The sequence below is a fragment of the Staurois parvus genome, unplaced genomic scaffold, assembly GCF_062004578.1.
Source record: "Staurois parvus isolate SC_StPar_1 unplaced genomic scaffold, SC_StPar_1.0 ptg000879l, whole genome shotgun sequence".
Classification (NCBI taxonomy): Eukaryota; Metazoa; Chordata; class Amphibia; order Anura; family Ranidae; genus Staurois; species Staurois parvus.
This window is the reverse complement of record NW_028318675.1, coordinates 1,204,571-1,222,767: the sequence shown is the minus strand read 5'-3', so window position 1 is coordinate 1,222,767 and position 18,197 is coordinate 1,204,571. Positions and strand designations below refer to the sequence as shown.

At 51.1% G+C, this 18,197-nt stretch overlaps 1 protein-coding gene and 1 pseudogene across 1 annotated transcript in view; one reads left to right on the top strand and one right to left on the bottom strand.

Moving 5' to 3' along the window:
• Positions 1–529: 529 nt before the first annotated feature.
• The window catches only part of LOC149443025 (uncharacterized), a 43,419-nt gene continuing 25,751 nt past the window's right edge, over positions 530–18,197 (bottom strand). Inside the window, exon 2 of the mRNA XM_089655966.1 lies at positions 530–2,689. Coding sequence (XP_089512092.1) covers positions 1,553–2,689 — 1,137 coding nt within the window. The 3' untranslated portion in view covers positions 530–1,552. The remainder of the gene's footprint in view (positions 2,690–18,197) is intronic.
• LOC149443026 (U2 spliceosomal RNA) lies at positions 5,523–5,655 on the top strand (annotated as a pseudogene).

Genomic DNA, 18,197 nt, shown 5'->3' with positions numbered 1-18,197 from the left:
GGATGGAAATCACATACTCCTGACCACTACACTATGTACTCTGGGATGTAAATCACATACTCCTGAAAACTGCACTCTGTACTCTGGGATGTAAATCACATACTCCTGACCACTACACTCTGTATTCTGGGATGGAAATCACATACTCCTGACCACTACACTCTATACTCTGGGATGTAAATCACATACTCCTGACCACTACACTCTGTATTCTGGGATGGAAATCACATACTCCTGACCACTACACTCTGTACTCTGGGATGGAAATCACATACTCCTGACCACTACACTCTGTATTCTGGGATGGAAATCACATACTCCTGACCACTGCACTCTGGGATGTAAATCACATACTCCTGACCACTGCACGTTGTTTACAGGGCTGTATGAAGTAGTCTCCTGACCCCTGCACTCTGGGCCATTATTCATGGTGAACCAGAAACTGGATGACCTGTAAAAGCTTGTAAAGTGTCTCCTGTGAGAAATGTTTGGGCCCCAAAGATCCCCATCGTGGCCCCGACACACACAATTCTTTTCACTCAATAAATTCTTTATTATAGTTTAACTTCTAACAAGATTGCAGTCATAGAATCAGGAAATAACAAAGGAAGGAATCCGATTGGTCAGGAAGATCCCTTTTCTGGAATGTGGGGGCGGAGTCATTATTATTGGTGTACAATACAATACACAACGTGTTCCATTATTATAACAAAGTATTGTAGAAAAGATCCCAACATGTGACATGGCTGAATGAATGCTGGTCAAGTGGGGTGGTATCTATTGGGCCAATCCCTTTTACAAACCACACATAATATCGCCCTTCAAAGTGAAAACAGAAACGATTTGCACAAAATCAAAGAGTAGAAATATTTTCTGGTGGATCCCCTCTACCCAGACCCCATATGTAGACATAGAACAACAAGCTGTGTTCCCTCTCGTACCGCACTCCTCCAACCACCCAAATCCACACAGAAGCCAAGGGAAATAATGAGAGGAAAGTTCCCCCCTAGTTTGGGGCGGAGTTCTCCTTCCCTCCTGTTGGGGGATGGGAGAAGGATGGACTGAAGACAGAGAGACGCTTCGGGGTCACCACTGTTCTGTAGAGCCTTGAAATGAAGGACATCAACTTCAGAAGTTCTTGTTGTCTGTGTAAAGTTCCCCGATAACGAGATCTGGGCTCTCCCGGCTTCTAGCTCTGTAACCCGCTATATCATTATCAGGAAACGCAACTCCGACACCCAAGAAGGGCTGAAGTTGTGTCCTTCATTTCCAGGATCTACTGACCACTCTGCACCCCGACATTTACTGCACTTCATCCATGTCTTTGGGGGCCTCTCATCTCCTTATCAACTGTTCCTTCCATGATGAAGATCAGCCATGGAGTATATCTGAGGTGTATATCAGGGGGGGCTTCTTCCCCACATGAGAGCTGGGATGTCCAGCAACATTCATCTAGAAGACATTTCCCGCACTCAAGGCACTAATACACCTCCAGCGTTGTGTGGGACCCCTGATGTACAGGAAGACAGGACTTCAGTGAGGAACATTTCCCTTACTCAGGACAGGAAAGTGGCTTCTCCCCCGTGTGAGATCTCTGATGTTTGGAAAGATTGGACTTCAGTGAAAAAAATTTCCCGCACTCAGGACAGGAATATGCCTTCTCCCTCATGTGAGATATTTGATGTCTGGAAAGATCGGACTTCCTTGTGAAACATTTCCCGCACTCAGGACAGGAATACGGTTTCTCCCCCGTGTGAGATCTTTGATGTTGATGAAGACTGCACTTCTGTGAAAAACATTTTCCACAATCAGGACAGGAATACGGCTTCTCCCCTGTGTGAGATCTCTGATGTTTATAAAGACTGGACATCTCTGAAAAACATTTTCCACACTCAGAACAGGAAACTGGCTTCTCCCCCGTGTGAGATCTCTGGTGTATGTAAAGATTGGACTTCCTTGTAAAACATTTCCTGCACTCAGAACAGGAATATGCCTTCTCCCCCGTGTGAGATCTCTGATGTGTGTAAAGATGGGACTTCTGTGAAAAACATTTCCCACACTCAGGACAGAAATATGGCTTCTCCCCCGTGTGAGATCTCTGGTGTGTGTAAAGATGGGACTTCTGTGAAAAACATTTCCCGCACTCGGGACAGGAATATGCCTTCTCCCCCGTGTGAGATCCCTGATGTCTGTAAAGTTGGGACTTATCTGAAAAATATTTCCCACACTCAGAACAGGAATATGGCTTCTCCCCGGTGTGAGATCTCTGATGTCTGTAAAGACCGGACTTCTCTAAAAAACATTTCCCGCACTCAGGACAGGAATACGGCTTCCCCCCTGTGTGAGATTTCTGATGTTTGTAAAGATTGGACTTCCTTGTAAAACATTTCCCAGACTCAGGACAGGAATATGCCTTCTCCCTCATGTGAGATCTCTGATGTCTGGAAAGATTGGACTTCCTTGTAAAACATTTCCCGCACTCAGGACAAGAATATGGCTTCTCCCCCCTGTGAGATCTTTTATGCACATTAAGATGGGATTTATAACGGAAACATTTCCCGCACTCAGTACAGGAGAACCTCCTCCCTGTTGGAAGGCCGGCCCGGTCCCGCACAGTCTGAGGTTCCTCAGGATACGAGGAATCTGATGGTCCATCTACACTGGGTGGTGCCGGATGGACATTGGAGGGAGCCGGGATTTCTCCTGGACTATACTGTGTAATGTCCTCATCTTCTACTTTCCAGTCTGGAGACAAAGTGAGACAATCCTCGGAGGTTTTCCTCATCTCCCGGCCATGGACTAAAATACAAAGACAAAGAGGATTACTAGACTGGAGCCGATTGGTTCCCCCAAACCAGGACTCCACCCACATTAGGCAGCTTGGTCTCTGAGGAGCTTACAATTCCACCCTCAAGGGGACTAGGAAATGGCTCCTCTGATCTCCTACCAGGTCATTTCTTTATTCATGGACCTTAGTCAGAGAGTGAGGAAACAACCACAACTGTCTTTTATAGGAGGGACAGTGATGAGGGGATTATAGGACGAGGGTCCCCACCCCCTCTATCACTCATCGCCATCTTCCCAACACAAGAAGTACTGCACTTCCTTATTTAGTCCATTATTTAGTCATGAAGAACAGCGGGGCTGAGCCCCACCAGAGGTCAGAGAGTGAGGATGGGGGGAGAACAACCAAGATGAAGACTGGACTGATCCTGAAGACCACCATCATTGGGGTATTGACTCCTCCCTCATTATCACTTTCTGTTTAAGGGTCCAAAGTTGGAAAATGTCCAGCTGGTAGGAAATGGGTGTAACAAAAGAAAATCCATATTATGTGTATACAGTATATAGCAGTGTGGGGAGGAGGGAGAGCAGAAGTCAGGACTATATAATGTACAACATAGAGTATATAGTGCAGGGGTCAGGAGTATGTAATGTGCAATATAAGTTATATAGTGTAAGGGTCAGGACTGATGATATTGTTATTCAGTAATTAAAGGTTCTTAAAGGGTTTCTTGTCTCCCATCTCCTGAGACTGCACTCTGTGACTTGGGTCTGAGACACTACAGACATATCCCTCCACCCGGCACAGCCAGCAGATAACAGAGAAGGTCCCCTGGAGGAGTCAGGCACAAGGCAGGAGACCCCAGTCACATGTCCTGGGTGCCTACATTATGCAATGCTTATAGGAAAAATCAACATTTTTCTGCCAGCTGAACCCCAGAACCTCCATAAATCCAGTCTAGATACATAAATTGTGTCTGCAGCACAGAGAAGGAAGATTATCCGAGAGAAATCCAGGAATACAGGACGGGGAACACAGCTCAGGAAAGTGACCAGGGGATTACAGGCTGATATCACCCAGTCCCCGCCCTACTCTGGACCAATCAGTGAGCAGTATGGGTGGAGGAATGGATTTAGTGTTCATGACCCACCTGTGCTGATCTCTGTAGGAGTGTCCTCCTCTATAAATGTCCCCGTTATTCCATCCTCCTCCATAGACTGCTGATCATCCCTCACATACGCCTCTTCTTCTTCTGCTTTCACCTCAAATTCTATATCGATTGGATCTCCACTCTAAATCAAGGAAATGAGAGAAAATATCATCTGTAAAATGTAAGGTCACATAAAAGAACTCCACACATCATTACAAGTCCATGTTCTAGATGCTCAATCCCACCAACCTTGTAACAGTGAGGGATGGTGTGACCCTCCTGTGTGGAATCCCAGGAATACAGAGGACGGGGACATCTCTCTGGTGGGTTCCCATGACTGGATCCATCTGTAGGAAACACACACACTGACTGAATCCATTGTTTCTATGTGTTTATCAGATGATGGGGGATCTAGGTGGATCCTCCGTACTGCTCTCTCCTTTACAATAAAGTCTCCTCTTACCCGGTGATGTGAGGGGCGGCTGATTGTCCATCATGACGTCCTTGTAGAGATCCTTGTGTCCTTCTAAATACTCCCACTCCTCCATGGAGAAATAGACAGTGACACCCTGACACCTTATAGGAACCTGACACACACAATGATACAGTCACCATCCAGACACATCCCTTGTCTGTTACTGGAGAATGTCCCAGAATTCCCGGCACCGCTCACCTCTCCTGTCAGCAGCTCCATCATCTTCTTGGTGACTTCTAGAATCTTCTGCATGTTGTGTCTCTCAGGGTTTAGGGAGTCACATGGAGGGACTGTGATGGTCATATGATCACCTGATTTCAGGAGAGGAAATCTCTGTATTGAGGAACCAATAGGAATATCATGTTAGACTCCCAGAATCCTCCTCACCTCTCTAGTAAGGTCTGTGTTTTATTAATAGATGTAGGAGTGATGTCATGTGACCTCCCAGAATCCTCCTCACCTCTCCTGTCAGGTCTGTGTTTTATTAATAGAGATGAGAGTGATGTCACGTGACCTCCCAGAATCCTCCTCACCTCTCCTGTCAGGTCTGTGTTTTATTAATAGATGTAGGAGTGATGTCATGTGACCTCCCAGAATCCTCCTCACCTCTCTGGTGAGGTCTCTGTTTTATTAATAGAGATGAGAGTGATGTCATGTGACCTCCCATAATCCTCCTCACCTCCGGTCAGGTCTGTGTTTTATTAATAGAGATGAGAGTGATGTCATGTGACCTCCCAGAATCCTCCTCACCTCTCCGGTCAGGTCTGTGTTTTATTAATACAGATAAGAGTGATGTCATGTGACCTCCCAGAATCCTCCTCACCTCTCCGGTCAGCATGTAGATGATCTCCAGGGTGAGGTTTAGTATCTTCTCAGTCATGTGACTCCGGTCCTCCTCCATCCTCATTGGTGCCATCATGTGATCTATACAGGTCTCCTTGTAGACGGATAACTTTGGGAAATGAAAGTAAGAATGATTTGGATGGTATTGGTCACACAATAATAGGATGTGGATGTGAGGGGGGAATAGGAGGGTTGCTGGACATTGAAGAACTACTCCCCCCATGGGAAGACATTTTGTTTGGACTTGGATTTACAAATCCTATCTCCTGATCGCTTCTCGGCCTTTTGGCTAAGATCAAGTGTAGTATCGACCTTGCCTTTAGGGGTGTCCCTGCTTCCAGCTAGGACGTTGTGAAACACTTGTATCTATCCCAGCCATTTGGTCTGTGTGGGGCACCCTCTACTCGGCCTGGTAGGATCGTCAATTAAATTCGGCTTCACCTGCCTGCTGCTATTGGGTTTGAGGCTTAGCCCCCACACAGAACGAGTTTGTGATCTTCCCCCCTCCCCACTCTGCGTTACTACCTCCGGGCAGTAGACGCCAAATAGCCTTTTCAAAGGCTAAGCAAGAGTGAAGACGCCGAGGAAGCAGGAGGAAGCCGCTATAGACCTTCGGAAGCCTTCAAAACTCCTCGGCGACAAGATGGGGAAGAAAACATCGAGCAAGAAGACATCGACCGCCGCTCCTGCCAAGACCCCAGGAGAAGCCCCCTCCACCTCAGAAGGCACCGGCCCTGCAGAAGGACTCCCCTCCCTGGAGCCCTGGATGAATCAGACTGTCGTGCTGCGCCTGAAGGAAGTGGAAGGCAGAGTCCCGGACATGACCCCGGAAGTCTTCGGCAAGAAGATGATCCTCGAGCAAGGATTCAGCAAGTCAGAGACCCTGTCGATGCAGTCCTTCGTGAGAGGAATTTTTTACGTTACTTTTATATCTCTACAGGTCTGCAGAAGATACTGGGAGATGGTGAAGACCTCTGGGCCTGATTCCCCTTTCCGCAACTTTGTTGCGAACTCACCCATTCAAAGGGATGAAAGGCGGATTACGGTGTCCATGAGGAACCCTCATGTCCCCGGAAAGGATATAGCCACCTATCTACAGAGGTTCTGCGTCGTACTGAAGGACCCAGTCCGGATACTGGACGCTAACGGCTTCTGGATAGGTAAGTGGTCTGTGTTTTGCAGGTTGATGAGAGATCGATCCTCAGGAGACCTCAAACACCTGCAACCGTGCTTCTCTCTGGGAGCGTCCACAGGAATCCTGCACTACCCGGACCAACCCCACACCTGCCGCAGGTGCGGCCAGCATGGGCACGAGGGTAAGGATTGCCACGAGCTTTCTTGCAGGTTCTGCCGGTTTGCGGGCCATGAGACCAAGGACTGTCCGAGGTCCAAAGACTGCAACCTCTGTGGACGATCGGAGCACGTCTACAAGGACTGCCCCCAGAGAAGCAGAACGTACGCGGGAGCTCTGAGCAAGGGCACCACTGGATCATCGCCACCGAAACCCCAGAAATACCAAGGTAAGAGGAACCCCCCACCCCCTCCCTCCACCCCAGCCCTCCCTACCCCTCCGGTGTCGGAGGCTGCCCCCCCGCCCCCCCGGACCCTAGCCCTCCTGCCCCTCTCCCCCCCCCCTGGCCCTGCTCAACTCCTCCCTGGCCCTGTTCCACCCCCCCTGACCTGTCCTCACAGGAGGATTTCCCGGCCCTTGTCCCTCCTGCCCCCGCCAGCAGCTCTGCGGTGGGCACCGGAAGAAGGAGCAGGCCAGCCCGGCGGCGGAGGACACCTCCTCCTCCACCAAACGGCCTGCTGTCCTCCAGGATGCCGCTGGTCCCGACCCCGTGGGGGAGGACCTCGACACCCTGGAGGAGGAGGAGGTGGAAGAAGAGATGGCTCTGACCCAGTCGGAGCCTGACCTCTCCACCGACTTCAATGAGGTCCTCAACAAGGTCCTCACTCAGATAGGACTGAGCCAGGGCACTAGTCAGGCTGCAGAGACGGCAGAGGATCCCCCCCTCTCCAGGGGAGGTAAGTACAGCCCCTGCCAACTAACCCCTTCATCTCCTTCCCATGATGGCTGAGATATCTATCTTTTCCATTAATGTGAGGAGCATCAAGGATGCGTCTAGGAGGCAGACGGTGCTGACTTTTCTTTCCTCGCAGCAGAGCGATGTCTACATGCTGCAGGAATGCGTCCTTCCCCCCCTGAGGAGGTACACTCATTTGTCCTCCCAGTGGACCCACGGTCCCTCCTACTGGTCTGGGGGTGGCGATTGCAAGTCTGCAGGGGTAGCGGTTCTTGTCAGGGGAGGTCGTTTCACTGTTGACTCCGTCCATGAGCTCGTCTGTGGCCACCTCTTGGTCATAGACGGCTCGTGGGCGGGAGAGCCAGTTAGGCTCATCAACGTGTACGCCTCCCCAGAGAAGAACGCGCAGCTGGAGATTTTCCAGACCCTGCGGGCGCAACTCGTCACAACGAGAACAGTAGTGATCGGTGGTGATTTTAACTGTCCGATAGAGGAGGACGGGCGCAGCTCCAGCATGTACGCTAAACTCGATGCCACCTCGAAGCTGCTCCGGGAGGTGATTGCGGAGGTCTCCCTGCAGGATGCCGTGGGACGTGGCTCCGTGAACTACTCGTGGAGCCGCCCCAATGGATCTGTGCGTTCCAGGATCGACTTCGTGCTCACCTCTAGGGCAGTCAGGCACCGTGGGTTCTCCATGGTCCCCTGCTTTTTCTCTGACCACAGGGCCAGGCTCCTGGAAGCTGAATTGCACCCTGCTGGAAAATGAGGAACTGCTGGAGGAGCTCAGGGAAGCCTACGGTGCCTGGCAGGAGGAGAAGATTCTTTTTCCCAAGGTAAGCGACTGGTGGGAGTTTGTGAAAGTTAGGCTGCGCAGCTTCTTTCAGGCCAGGGGATGCCAGCAAGTGTGTGCCAGGAGGGGGGAACTCAGGAGACTGCAACGTCAGCTGCAGTCCCTGCAGAACCTTCATCACTGTGGCTGGGACGTTAGGCAGGACCTGGAGGACACCAGGAAGAGCTTGAAAAAGCACTCTGAGGAAGAATCCAGTGCCAGTGTGGATCATCTAGAGAAAGGTGAGAAGTGTAACTCTTTCTTTTTCAGGAAACTCCACTCAGGACACACACCCCTGTCGGAGCTGCGTGACAAGACTGGAACACTCCAGAAGGGGAAAGAAGCCATGATAGAAGTGGTCAGCGACTACTACACCGACCTCTATTCCCCCAAAGAAACGAACATGACAACAGCCGACAGATTCTTGTCAGGTATCACTAACACCATTGATCCTACAGGTTTGTCGGCTACCAATGCCCCCCTGACGTTGGAGGAGCTGCACTCTGCCGCCAAATCCTTTAGGTGGGGCAGGACCCCGGGCTGCAACGGTCTCCCAGCAGAGCTCTATGTAGCGCTGTGGGACCTCGTGGGCCCGGACCTGCTCGAGCTGTACGAGGAGATGATGGTGGAGGGCAGAATGCCTCCTTCGTTGAGGGAGGGAATGATCACGATCCTGTACAAGCGTAAGGGGGAGAGATGTGATTTGAAAAACTGGCGTCCCATCTCTCTCCTGAACGTGGACTACAAGATCCTCGCCAAAGTTCTGGCCAACAGACTGAAGGCCGTCATCGGACAGATCATCCACACGGATCAGACTTGCTGCATTCCTGGCCGCAGGACTGCGGACAGCCTAGCGCTCATCCGGGACACGGTCCAATACATCAAGGATCGCTGTGTGCACGCGGCCCTGGTCAGCCTTGATCAGGAAAAGGCCTTTGACTGCGTCTCCCATGGGTTTATGTGCAGAGCCCTGCGCAGGTTTGGTCTTGGGGAAATGTTTTGTGTGTATGTTGACCTGATGTATAACAACATTTGTAGTACGGTGCAGGTGAATGGCTGGAAAACTGACCCCTTTCCCGGTCCTCTCCGGGGTCAGACAAGGCTGCCCTCTCTCACCTCTGCTTTTTGTTTGCTGTATAGAGCTCTTCGCGGAATGCATCAGACGGAATCCAGAGATCGGGGGAATCACCGCGCCGGGACCAGACAGAAGGGAAGTGAAGTGCTCGCTCTACATGGACAAGGTGACGGTGTTCTGTGCCAACCAACGCTCCATCGACCTGCTCATCCAGACCTGCGAGGACTTCGGCCAAGCTTCGGGGGCAAAAGTCAACTGCGGGAAGTCGGAGGTCATGCTCTTTGGAAAGTGGTTCCTGCCTTCTTCTGCATCCATGCCCTTTGGCATCAAGAAAGACTTCATGAAAATCCTGGGAGTTTGGTTTGGTGCTGAGGGCGCAGCCCTGAAGTCTTGGGAGGAGAGACTGTCAAAGATGCGACAAAAGTTTGGACTTTGGAGCCTCAGAGACCTTACCATCGAAGGGAAGACACTGGTACTCTGCAATGAGATTCTCCCTGTGTTGCAGTACCTCGCCCAGGCCTGGCCCCCACTTGTCAACACATGCAAGACCATCACCAGGGCGGTGTTTCACTTCATCTGGGGCTCCAAGATGGACAGAGTGAAGCGGGCAGTCATGTTCAAGGAACCCCTCAAGGGCGGTAAGGGTGTGCCTGACATCGCAACCCAACTGAGGGTGTTCTTTGCCTGCAACTGCATCCACAGGACCTTACCTAAAAGGATTATGGATTCTGGCGGGAACGCAATGTCACGCTTCTTCCTTTTGCCTCTCTGGAGATCCCTCGGATGGGACAATTGGGACAGTTCCATCCCCTACAACTGGGACACCCCTTGGTACTACCTGGATACCTTCAAGTTTATCAAGGAGCAGGGGCTACAGGGAGTCAAGCCTGACTTGTGGAAACCGAAGACCATATACAAGCTCATCAGAGCAAGTGACATTTTGGAGTCGGTTCCAGGCCTGCCTTCAGACACCTGCAAGGTGGTCTGGAGGAACGTTTCTTCAAAGATCCTCACCAACAGGCACAAGGACCTGGCATGGATGGCAATCCAAGGGGGTTTGCCTCTCAGGACATTTATGCATGCCAGGAACCTGAGCAGATACAGACACTGCCCTTCTGCATCATCCATGAGGAAACGGCTCAGCACGTTTTCTGGGAGTGCTCTTTTGCTCAGGACCTGTTGAGAGCCCTGGAACCTGAACTCAAGGACTTTGTGCCACAGAGAACCATCACACACTTTGGGGTGTTGAACGGACTTTTCTGTGGAATTTTACTCTGGAACACATTGACAGCGCCTGACGGGTGCTGTGTTGTTTTAAGGATGCTTTATGGTGGCCCGGAAGCGCCTCATCCACCAGCGGGAGAGGATGTCCATTGAGGACTGCCGCAAACTGATCCTCAGTCTGCTCAGAGACTATACCTTGATGGACTTTGAGGAAGAAGACGTCTGAAGATCTCCCCTTCCCCCTACTCCCCCCCTTGCGTGTCTTTGTCCCTTCAATAAAGCTTTGGGCCTGTGTCCCCTTTTTCCCCTCCCCGCCCCCCTTCCCCCCCACACCCAATGCTTATTGTAAATTGTAACAATCGTATCTTGCATGATTTGTAATTGTAGGAAATGTTTTCTAAGCATGCTATGGTCTCGGGGTAAGCAGCGTTATGCATGATGTGTTGGTCGGGGGATTCATTCGCCACGCACATCACGTCAGGCATCATACCGCTGAGTGAATGTATTTATTGTGAAAGTGTATACTTGTGAGCTACTATGGTGGCACAGAAATACTTGTAAAAAATTAATTAACTCCTTCAAATATAATGGTGCATCAACACATAAAACACATACTCAAAATACTGTGTGACAATGAACAAATAAAATATTGGATGTGTCGCGCTCCTCAAAAGGAATTTTTTCTAGTGATGTGTGATATATACAGTTGCAAGAAAAAGTATGTGAACCCCTTGGGATTACGTGGAGTTTTGCATGAATTGGGCATAAAATGTGCTCTGAACGTCATCTAAGTCACAACAATAGAAGAACACAGTCTGCTGAACATAATACTACACAAACATTAGATGTTGCCATGGTTTAATTGCACATAACATGTAAACATTCACAGTGCAGGGAGGAAAAAGTATGTGAAGCCCTAGCTTAATGACTTCTCCCAGAGCTAATTGGAGCCAGGAGTGAGCCAACCTTGACTCCAATCAGTGTGTTAGGAATGGACTGGCCAGCAATGGTGGGACTCACCTGCCTTTTGATCTGCAGTACCAGGGCTGGCCAGCGGGTGCTCCCAGCAATCAGAGACTCAACCTTTCAGCCAGCTAACACCTGGAACTGATGATACTGGGGTATTTAAGGGATGGCCAGACTTGCAGACTCTGCCTTGGTGTTGTGTTTGTCCTGGGCCCTGTATCTGTCCTGCATCCTGTTTCTGTTCCTTCGCTGACCCTGATCTGAACTGCTGCTGACTTCTCCTGCTCTGATCCTGGCTTGTGACCCTGACCACCCCTCTGTCTGACCCTCTGTACCTCGCTGCTTGCTACCTGCTGAACCTGGACTGTGACCCCGACCATTCTCTGCTTGCTCCCCCTGTACCTACCTGCCCAATTGATATTGACCTGGCCTGCCTGACGACGCTTGCTTGTATATACTGTTATCTGTGGGTGGTTGGTTTGGTTTGTTTGCACTGTAGTATGTTTAGTATTGCACTGCGTTTATGTTTGTATGGTTAGTGTTAATAAATTATATTGTTTATCACATTTCTGAAGTCTGCGTTTCCCTGCATCAGTCACACATCTCTGGTCATACCTGGGAGCCCTGACATTACACCAAGGCCAATCCTGACCAGAAGTGGCTGCACAGGGAAGCCATCTTGGCTTGTTGATGGGAAGGATGGATCTTGATGAGGTTGAGTATTTATATCTGCTAGTGTTTGATGACAGGGAGTATGCTTATCAAACTCTGAAGGAGTATACCCGGGATGAACTGCTAGAATGTATACGGCTCGCTCATGTTCTAGTAGATCAGGGCACAGAATTCTCTGAGGTGCAGCCATTGATTGAGGTTTGTGCAGAGTTGGTTTCATCTGGTTCCCCCGAATGCAGGGATGAATTTTTGCCACCATTTAGTGCAGACCAGGTAGAGTCCCTGGTGTGGTTATTAGAGGATGATGTGGGTTACCTTTTGGAGCGTTACTCCACATGTTCACCACAGACACTAAGAGATTGTATCAACGCAGTGCAGTCATTGACCAGACAGGCTTTGTGTAAGCTCAGCTTTGTTCAACCCCTACTGCAGACATGGACAGATTTGTTGCACCCAGCCTCAGTCAGCTTACAAAGACCCAGTCCTGCTTCTAACTCTACTCCTGTATTCCCACCAGCTCCTCCTGCCCTGCTATCTACCGCATGTCAGTCCCCTGTTCCCACTCGCTGCACCTATCCTGCCTTTAACCCTGTAAAAGAGCCCTCTGTAGCAACTGCTCCCTCTCCTGTTCCATCCTCCAGTTTTTCTCTGTCTCCAGGTGCTCCATTCGTTTGCAGACCTGCGTTTACTTGCAGTGCTCCAGTAGTTAAAACCAGAAAAAAGCGAAAATTCTTTCCAACCAATACCATCCTGCCAGTATCCAAACCGGTGAGCCTGCCTTCCGTGACTCGGCCTGAAGCCTCTACTCAGCCTGAAGCCTCTACTCGGCCTGATGCCTCTCTTCAGCCGGATGCCTCTCTTCAGCCTGAAGCCTCTCCTCAGCCTGATGCCGCTACTCCGCATGATGAACTGATCCAGCCCGACGATCCTATTAGGCCAGTTGACTCGATGCCCGCTGTTGATCCAGATGATCCGGTACCTGATCCGGTGCCCGCTGTCGTGCCAATTGACTCAGAGCCCGCTGTCATACCTGGTGACCCGGTGCCCACTGCCTTGCCAGATGACGCGGTGCCCGCTGGCAAGCCAAATGACCTGATGCCTGGTGACCCAGTGCCCGCTGTCATACCTGGTGACCCGATGCCCGCTGTCGAGCCAGACGATCCAATGCCTGGTGACCCGGTGCCCACTGTCCAGCCAGACCATACAATGTCTGACCCAGTGCCTGCGGTCATACCAGTTGACTCGGAGCCCACTGTCGTGCCTGGTGACTCGGTGCCCGCCGCTCCGCCTGGGGGCCCGAGACCTGTTGCTCCACTTGGGGGTCCAGCGCCCGCCGCTCCGCCTGGGGATCCGGCGCCCGCCGCCCCGCCTGGGGGCCTGAGACCTGTCGCTCCGCCTGAGGGTCCGAGACCTGTCGCTCCACCTGGGGGTCCGGCGCCCGCCGCTCCGCCTGAGGGCCCGAGACCTGTCGCTCCACCTGGGGGTCCGGCGCCCGCCGCTCCGCCTGAGGGCCCGAGACCTGTCGCTCCATCTGGGGGTCCGGCGCCCGCCGCTCCGCCTGAGGGCCCGAGACCTGTCGCTCCTCCTGGGGGTCCGGCGCCCGCCGCTCCGCCTGAGGGCCCGAGACCTGTCGCTCCACCTGGGGGTCCGGCGCCCGCCGCCCCGCCTGGGGGCACGATGCCCGCCGCCCCGCCTGGGGGCACGATGCCCGTCGCCCCGCCTGGGGGCACGATGCCTGTCGCCCCGCCTGGGGGCACGATGCCTGTCGCCCCGCCTGGGGGCACGATGCCTGCTGCTCCGCCCGGGGGCACGATGCCTGCTGCTCCGCCCGGGGGCACGGTGCCTGCTGCTCCGCCCGGGGGCCCGGTGCCTGCTGCTCCGCCCGGGGGCCCGGTGCCTGCTGCTCCGCCCGGGGGCCCGGTGCCTGCTGCCCCGCCCGGGGGCCCGGTGCCTGCTGTTCCGCCCGGTGCCTGCTGCTCCGCCCGGGGGCCCGGTGCCTGCTGCTCCGCCCGGGGGCCCGGTGCCTGCCGCCACGCCCGGTGGCCCGCTGCCTGCTGCTTCGCCTGGTAATCCGATGTGCCTCTGCCCGGAGTCCTGCCCGATGTGCCTCTGCCCGGAGTCCTGCCCGATGTGCCTCTGCCCGGAGTCCTGCCCGATGTGCCTCTGCCCGGAGTCCTGCCCGATGTGCCTCTGCCCGGAGTCCTGCCCGATGTGCCTCTGCCCGGAGTCCTGCCCGATGTGCCTCTGCCCGGAATCCTGCCCGATGTGCCTCTGCCCGGAGTCCTGCCCGATGTGCCTCTGCCCGATGTGCCTCTGCCCGGAGTCCTGCCCGGAGTCCTGCCCGATGTGCCTCTGCCCGATGTGCCTCTGCCCGGAGTCCTGCCCGGTGTGCCTCTGCCCGGTGTGCCTCTGCCCGGAGTGCCTCTGCTCGATGTGCCGCTGCCCGGAGTCCAGCCCGGTGTGCCGCTGCCCGGAGTCCTGCCCGGTGTGCCAGTCTTTGCTATCCCGCCAGTTGCCAGACCCGGGCGGTGGAACATTTTGCCCAGCTAGGACTGTTTGGAGCGTCCTGAGGCCGCTCCTTGAGGGGGGGGTACTGTTAGGAATGGACTGGCCAGCAATGGTGGGACTCGCCTGCCTTTTGATCTGCAGTACCAGGGCTGGCCAGCGGGTGCTCCCAGCAATCAGAGACTCAACCTTTCAGCCAGCTAACACCTGGAACTGATGATGCTGGGGTATTTAAGGGATGGCCAGACTTGCAGACTCTGCCTTGGTGTTGTGTTTGTCCTGGGCCCTGTATCTGTCCTGCATCCTGTTTCTGTTCCTTCGCTGACCCTGATCTGAACTGCTGCTGACTTCTCCTGCTCTGATCCTGGCTTGTGACCCTGACCATCCCTCTGCCTGACCCTCTGTACTACGCTGCTTGCTACCTGCTGAACCTGGCCTGTGACCCCGACCATTCTCCGCTTGCTCCCCCTGTACCTACCTGCCCAATTGATATTGACCCGGCCTGCCTGACGACGCTTGCTTGTATGTACTGTTATCTGTGGGTGGTTGGTTTGGTTTGTTTGCACTGTAGTATGTTTAGTATTGCACTGCGTTTATGTTTGTATGGTTAGTGTTAATAAATTATATTGTTTATCACATTTCTGAAGTCTGCGTTTCCCTGCATCAGTCACACATCTCTGGTCATACCTGGGAGCCCTGACACAGTGTGATGATATTGGATGTGTTGCTGACACCTGTTTTGGGTTTACTGGTTTCAAGAAGCACTGTCTGATGTGAACCATGCCTCACAGAAAAGAGCTCTCAGAAGACCTACGATCAAGAATTGTTGACTTGCATGAAGCTGGAAAGGGTTACAAAAGTTTCTCCAAAAGCCTTGATGTTCATGTGTCCACGGTAAGACAGACTGTCTACAAATGGAGAAAGTTTAGCACTGTTGCTACTCTCCCTAGGCGTGGTCGTCCTGTAAAAATGACTGCAAGAGCACAGCGCAGAATGCTGCATGAGGTAAAGAAGAATCCCAGAGTGTCAGCTAAAGACCTACAGAAATCTCTGGCACATGCTAACATTTTTGTTGACACATCTACAATAAGGAAAACATGAAACAAGAATGGAGTACATGGGAGGACACCACGGAGGAAGCCATTGCTGTCCAAAAAGAATATTGCAGCACGTTTGAAGTTTGCAAAAGAGCACCTGGATGTTCCACAGCACTACTGGCAAAATATACTGTGGGCAGATGAAACCAAGATTGAGTTGTTTGGGAAGAACACACAACACTATGTGTGGAGAAAAAAAGGCACAGCACACCAACATCAAAACCTCATCCCCACTGTGAAACATGGCGGAGGGAGCATCATGGTTTGGGGCTGCTTTGCTGCCTCAATGCCTGGACAGATTGTTGTCATTGATGGGAAAATGAATTCCAGAGTTTATCAAGGCATTTTGCAGGAAAACGTACGACCATCTGTCCGCCAACTGAAGCTCCGCAGAGGATGGGTGATGCAACAGGGCAATGACCCAAAGCATACAAGTCATTCAACAAAACAATGGCTGCAACAGCACAGAATACGCCTTCTGGAGTGGCCCAGTCAGAATCCTGACCTCAACCCGATTGAAATGCTGTGGCATGACCTTAAGAGAGCGATTCACACCAGACATCCCAAGAATATTGCTACACTGAAACAGTTTTGTGAAGAGGAGTGGTCCAAAATGACTCCAGATCGTTGTGCAGGTCTGATCTGCAACTACAGGAAACGTTTGGTTGAGGTTATTGCTGCCAAAGGAGGGTCAACCAGTTATTAAGTCCAAAGGTTCACATACTTTTTCCTCCCTGCACTGTGAATGTTTACATGTTATGTGCAATTAAACCATGGCAACATCTAATGTTTGTGTAGTATTATGTTCAGCAGACTGTGTTCTTCTATTGTTGTGACTTAGATGACGTTCAGAGCACATTTTATGCCCAATTCATGCAAAACTCCACGTAATCCCAAGGGGTTCACATACTTTTTCTTGCAACTGTATAAAATAAATGAATCTAAATGAATATTACATAAATATTAACACATTGTGATGTAATATATATTAAAAACTCCCAGTGCTATAATTAATTGAATTGTGATTAAAAAAAAAAAAATTTTTTTACTGTGCAGAAAATTAATTTGTATGACATAAAAAATGTGCAAAGAAACCCTCCTTGCACTGTGATATATAGGTGCAAAAGTAGATATGTGCAAATTTGCAAATATTACCCCAAAACAATAATGTATGATAAATATATATATAATGGAGTGTAATAATCAAATTAATATATGAAAAAATAAATAACAATAAAAATAACAAATAAATAATAATAGAAAACTGTGCAAACAATACTTCACTTATTGCAACAAAGGATAGTGATGTAAGCTGTATATTTCTTATCCTTTAGCTTTAAATGACATATGATGGTCCCAATTTGTTTGTGCAAATATATGGAAAGTATATTATTATTGAGGTAGTCTGTGGTTCTACTTTCCTTCCACTAGATGGCCTCCCAATTCCTTCTGGGTTGTAAGGGCTGGATGGATGGATATAGATATCTCCCCTCCTGTTGTCCGGGGTCTATTTCCTATCACCTCTTCCTCCCCTGTATTCCTCCGGTTTAGGCCATAAAAGAAAAAGATACCCACATGGTGTTTTATCCTTTATAAAGGGGTTTAATGCGTTTCCAGACAAATGCGAACTCACATTCCACAAGATAATACAGAGCGTTTTTATATAGATGTGTGCCCTCACACAAAGACAGTACTCGCCGTTCCGCTGCTATTGGCGTCGTGATGTCAGAGCCCCTCCTCTACGCGTTGCGCCACAGGGTCACGTGGCTTCCTCAGGGGGATGTAATCCCTGTGGCGCAACGTGTAGGGGAGGGGCTCTGACATCACGACGCCAATAGCAGCGGAACGGCGAGTACTGTCTTTGTGTGAGGGCACACATCTATATAAAAACGCTCTGTATTATCTTGTGGAATGTGAGTTCGCATTTGTCTGGAAACGCATTAAACCCCTTTATATTAATTATAGCACTGGGAGTTTTTAATATATACAACAGAATGTATTTATTGAATGTATTTATTGTATGCCTGGAACTATATTGCAATGTGGTGCGCTGCGTCACAGTACAGGGTGAGATGTACCTCGATTACGAATATCGTGTTTTTTTATACTTCTGTAATAAAGTTTATTTTTCAATCAAAAAAATCCTATCTCCTGACTCTCGGGACATGTAGTTCCGGGTGCCATGCTGGTTGTTTTCTTACATTTATCCCTGTTGCAGGCAAGCAGCAGGGCTTACTGAAGAAAGTGATTGGTAGACTCCGGGGGGGGGGGGGGGGGCAGGCTGCAGCTGGGCACGCTCAGTGTCTGTGACACTTGCTCAGACAGCACACTTCCCCCCTCCCTCCCCGCATAGACGGGGGAGGAGAGAGATTCTGTTTTGCTCCGCCTCTTCCCGCTCCTCTGCTCTGTGACTGCCCCATTGGCGGGAAATTTGAAGATCCGGTTGTACAATTGGTGATGTCTGAGCCTGCAGAGAGCAGCCTGCGGGTGAGCGATCTCTTCTCTACCATGGAGCTTTCCCCACCTCCTTCCCTTCTCTCCTTATCTAC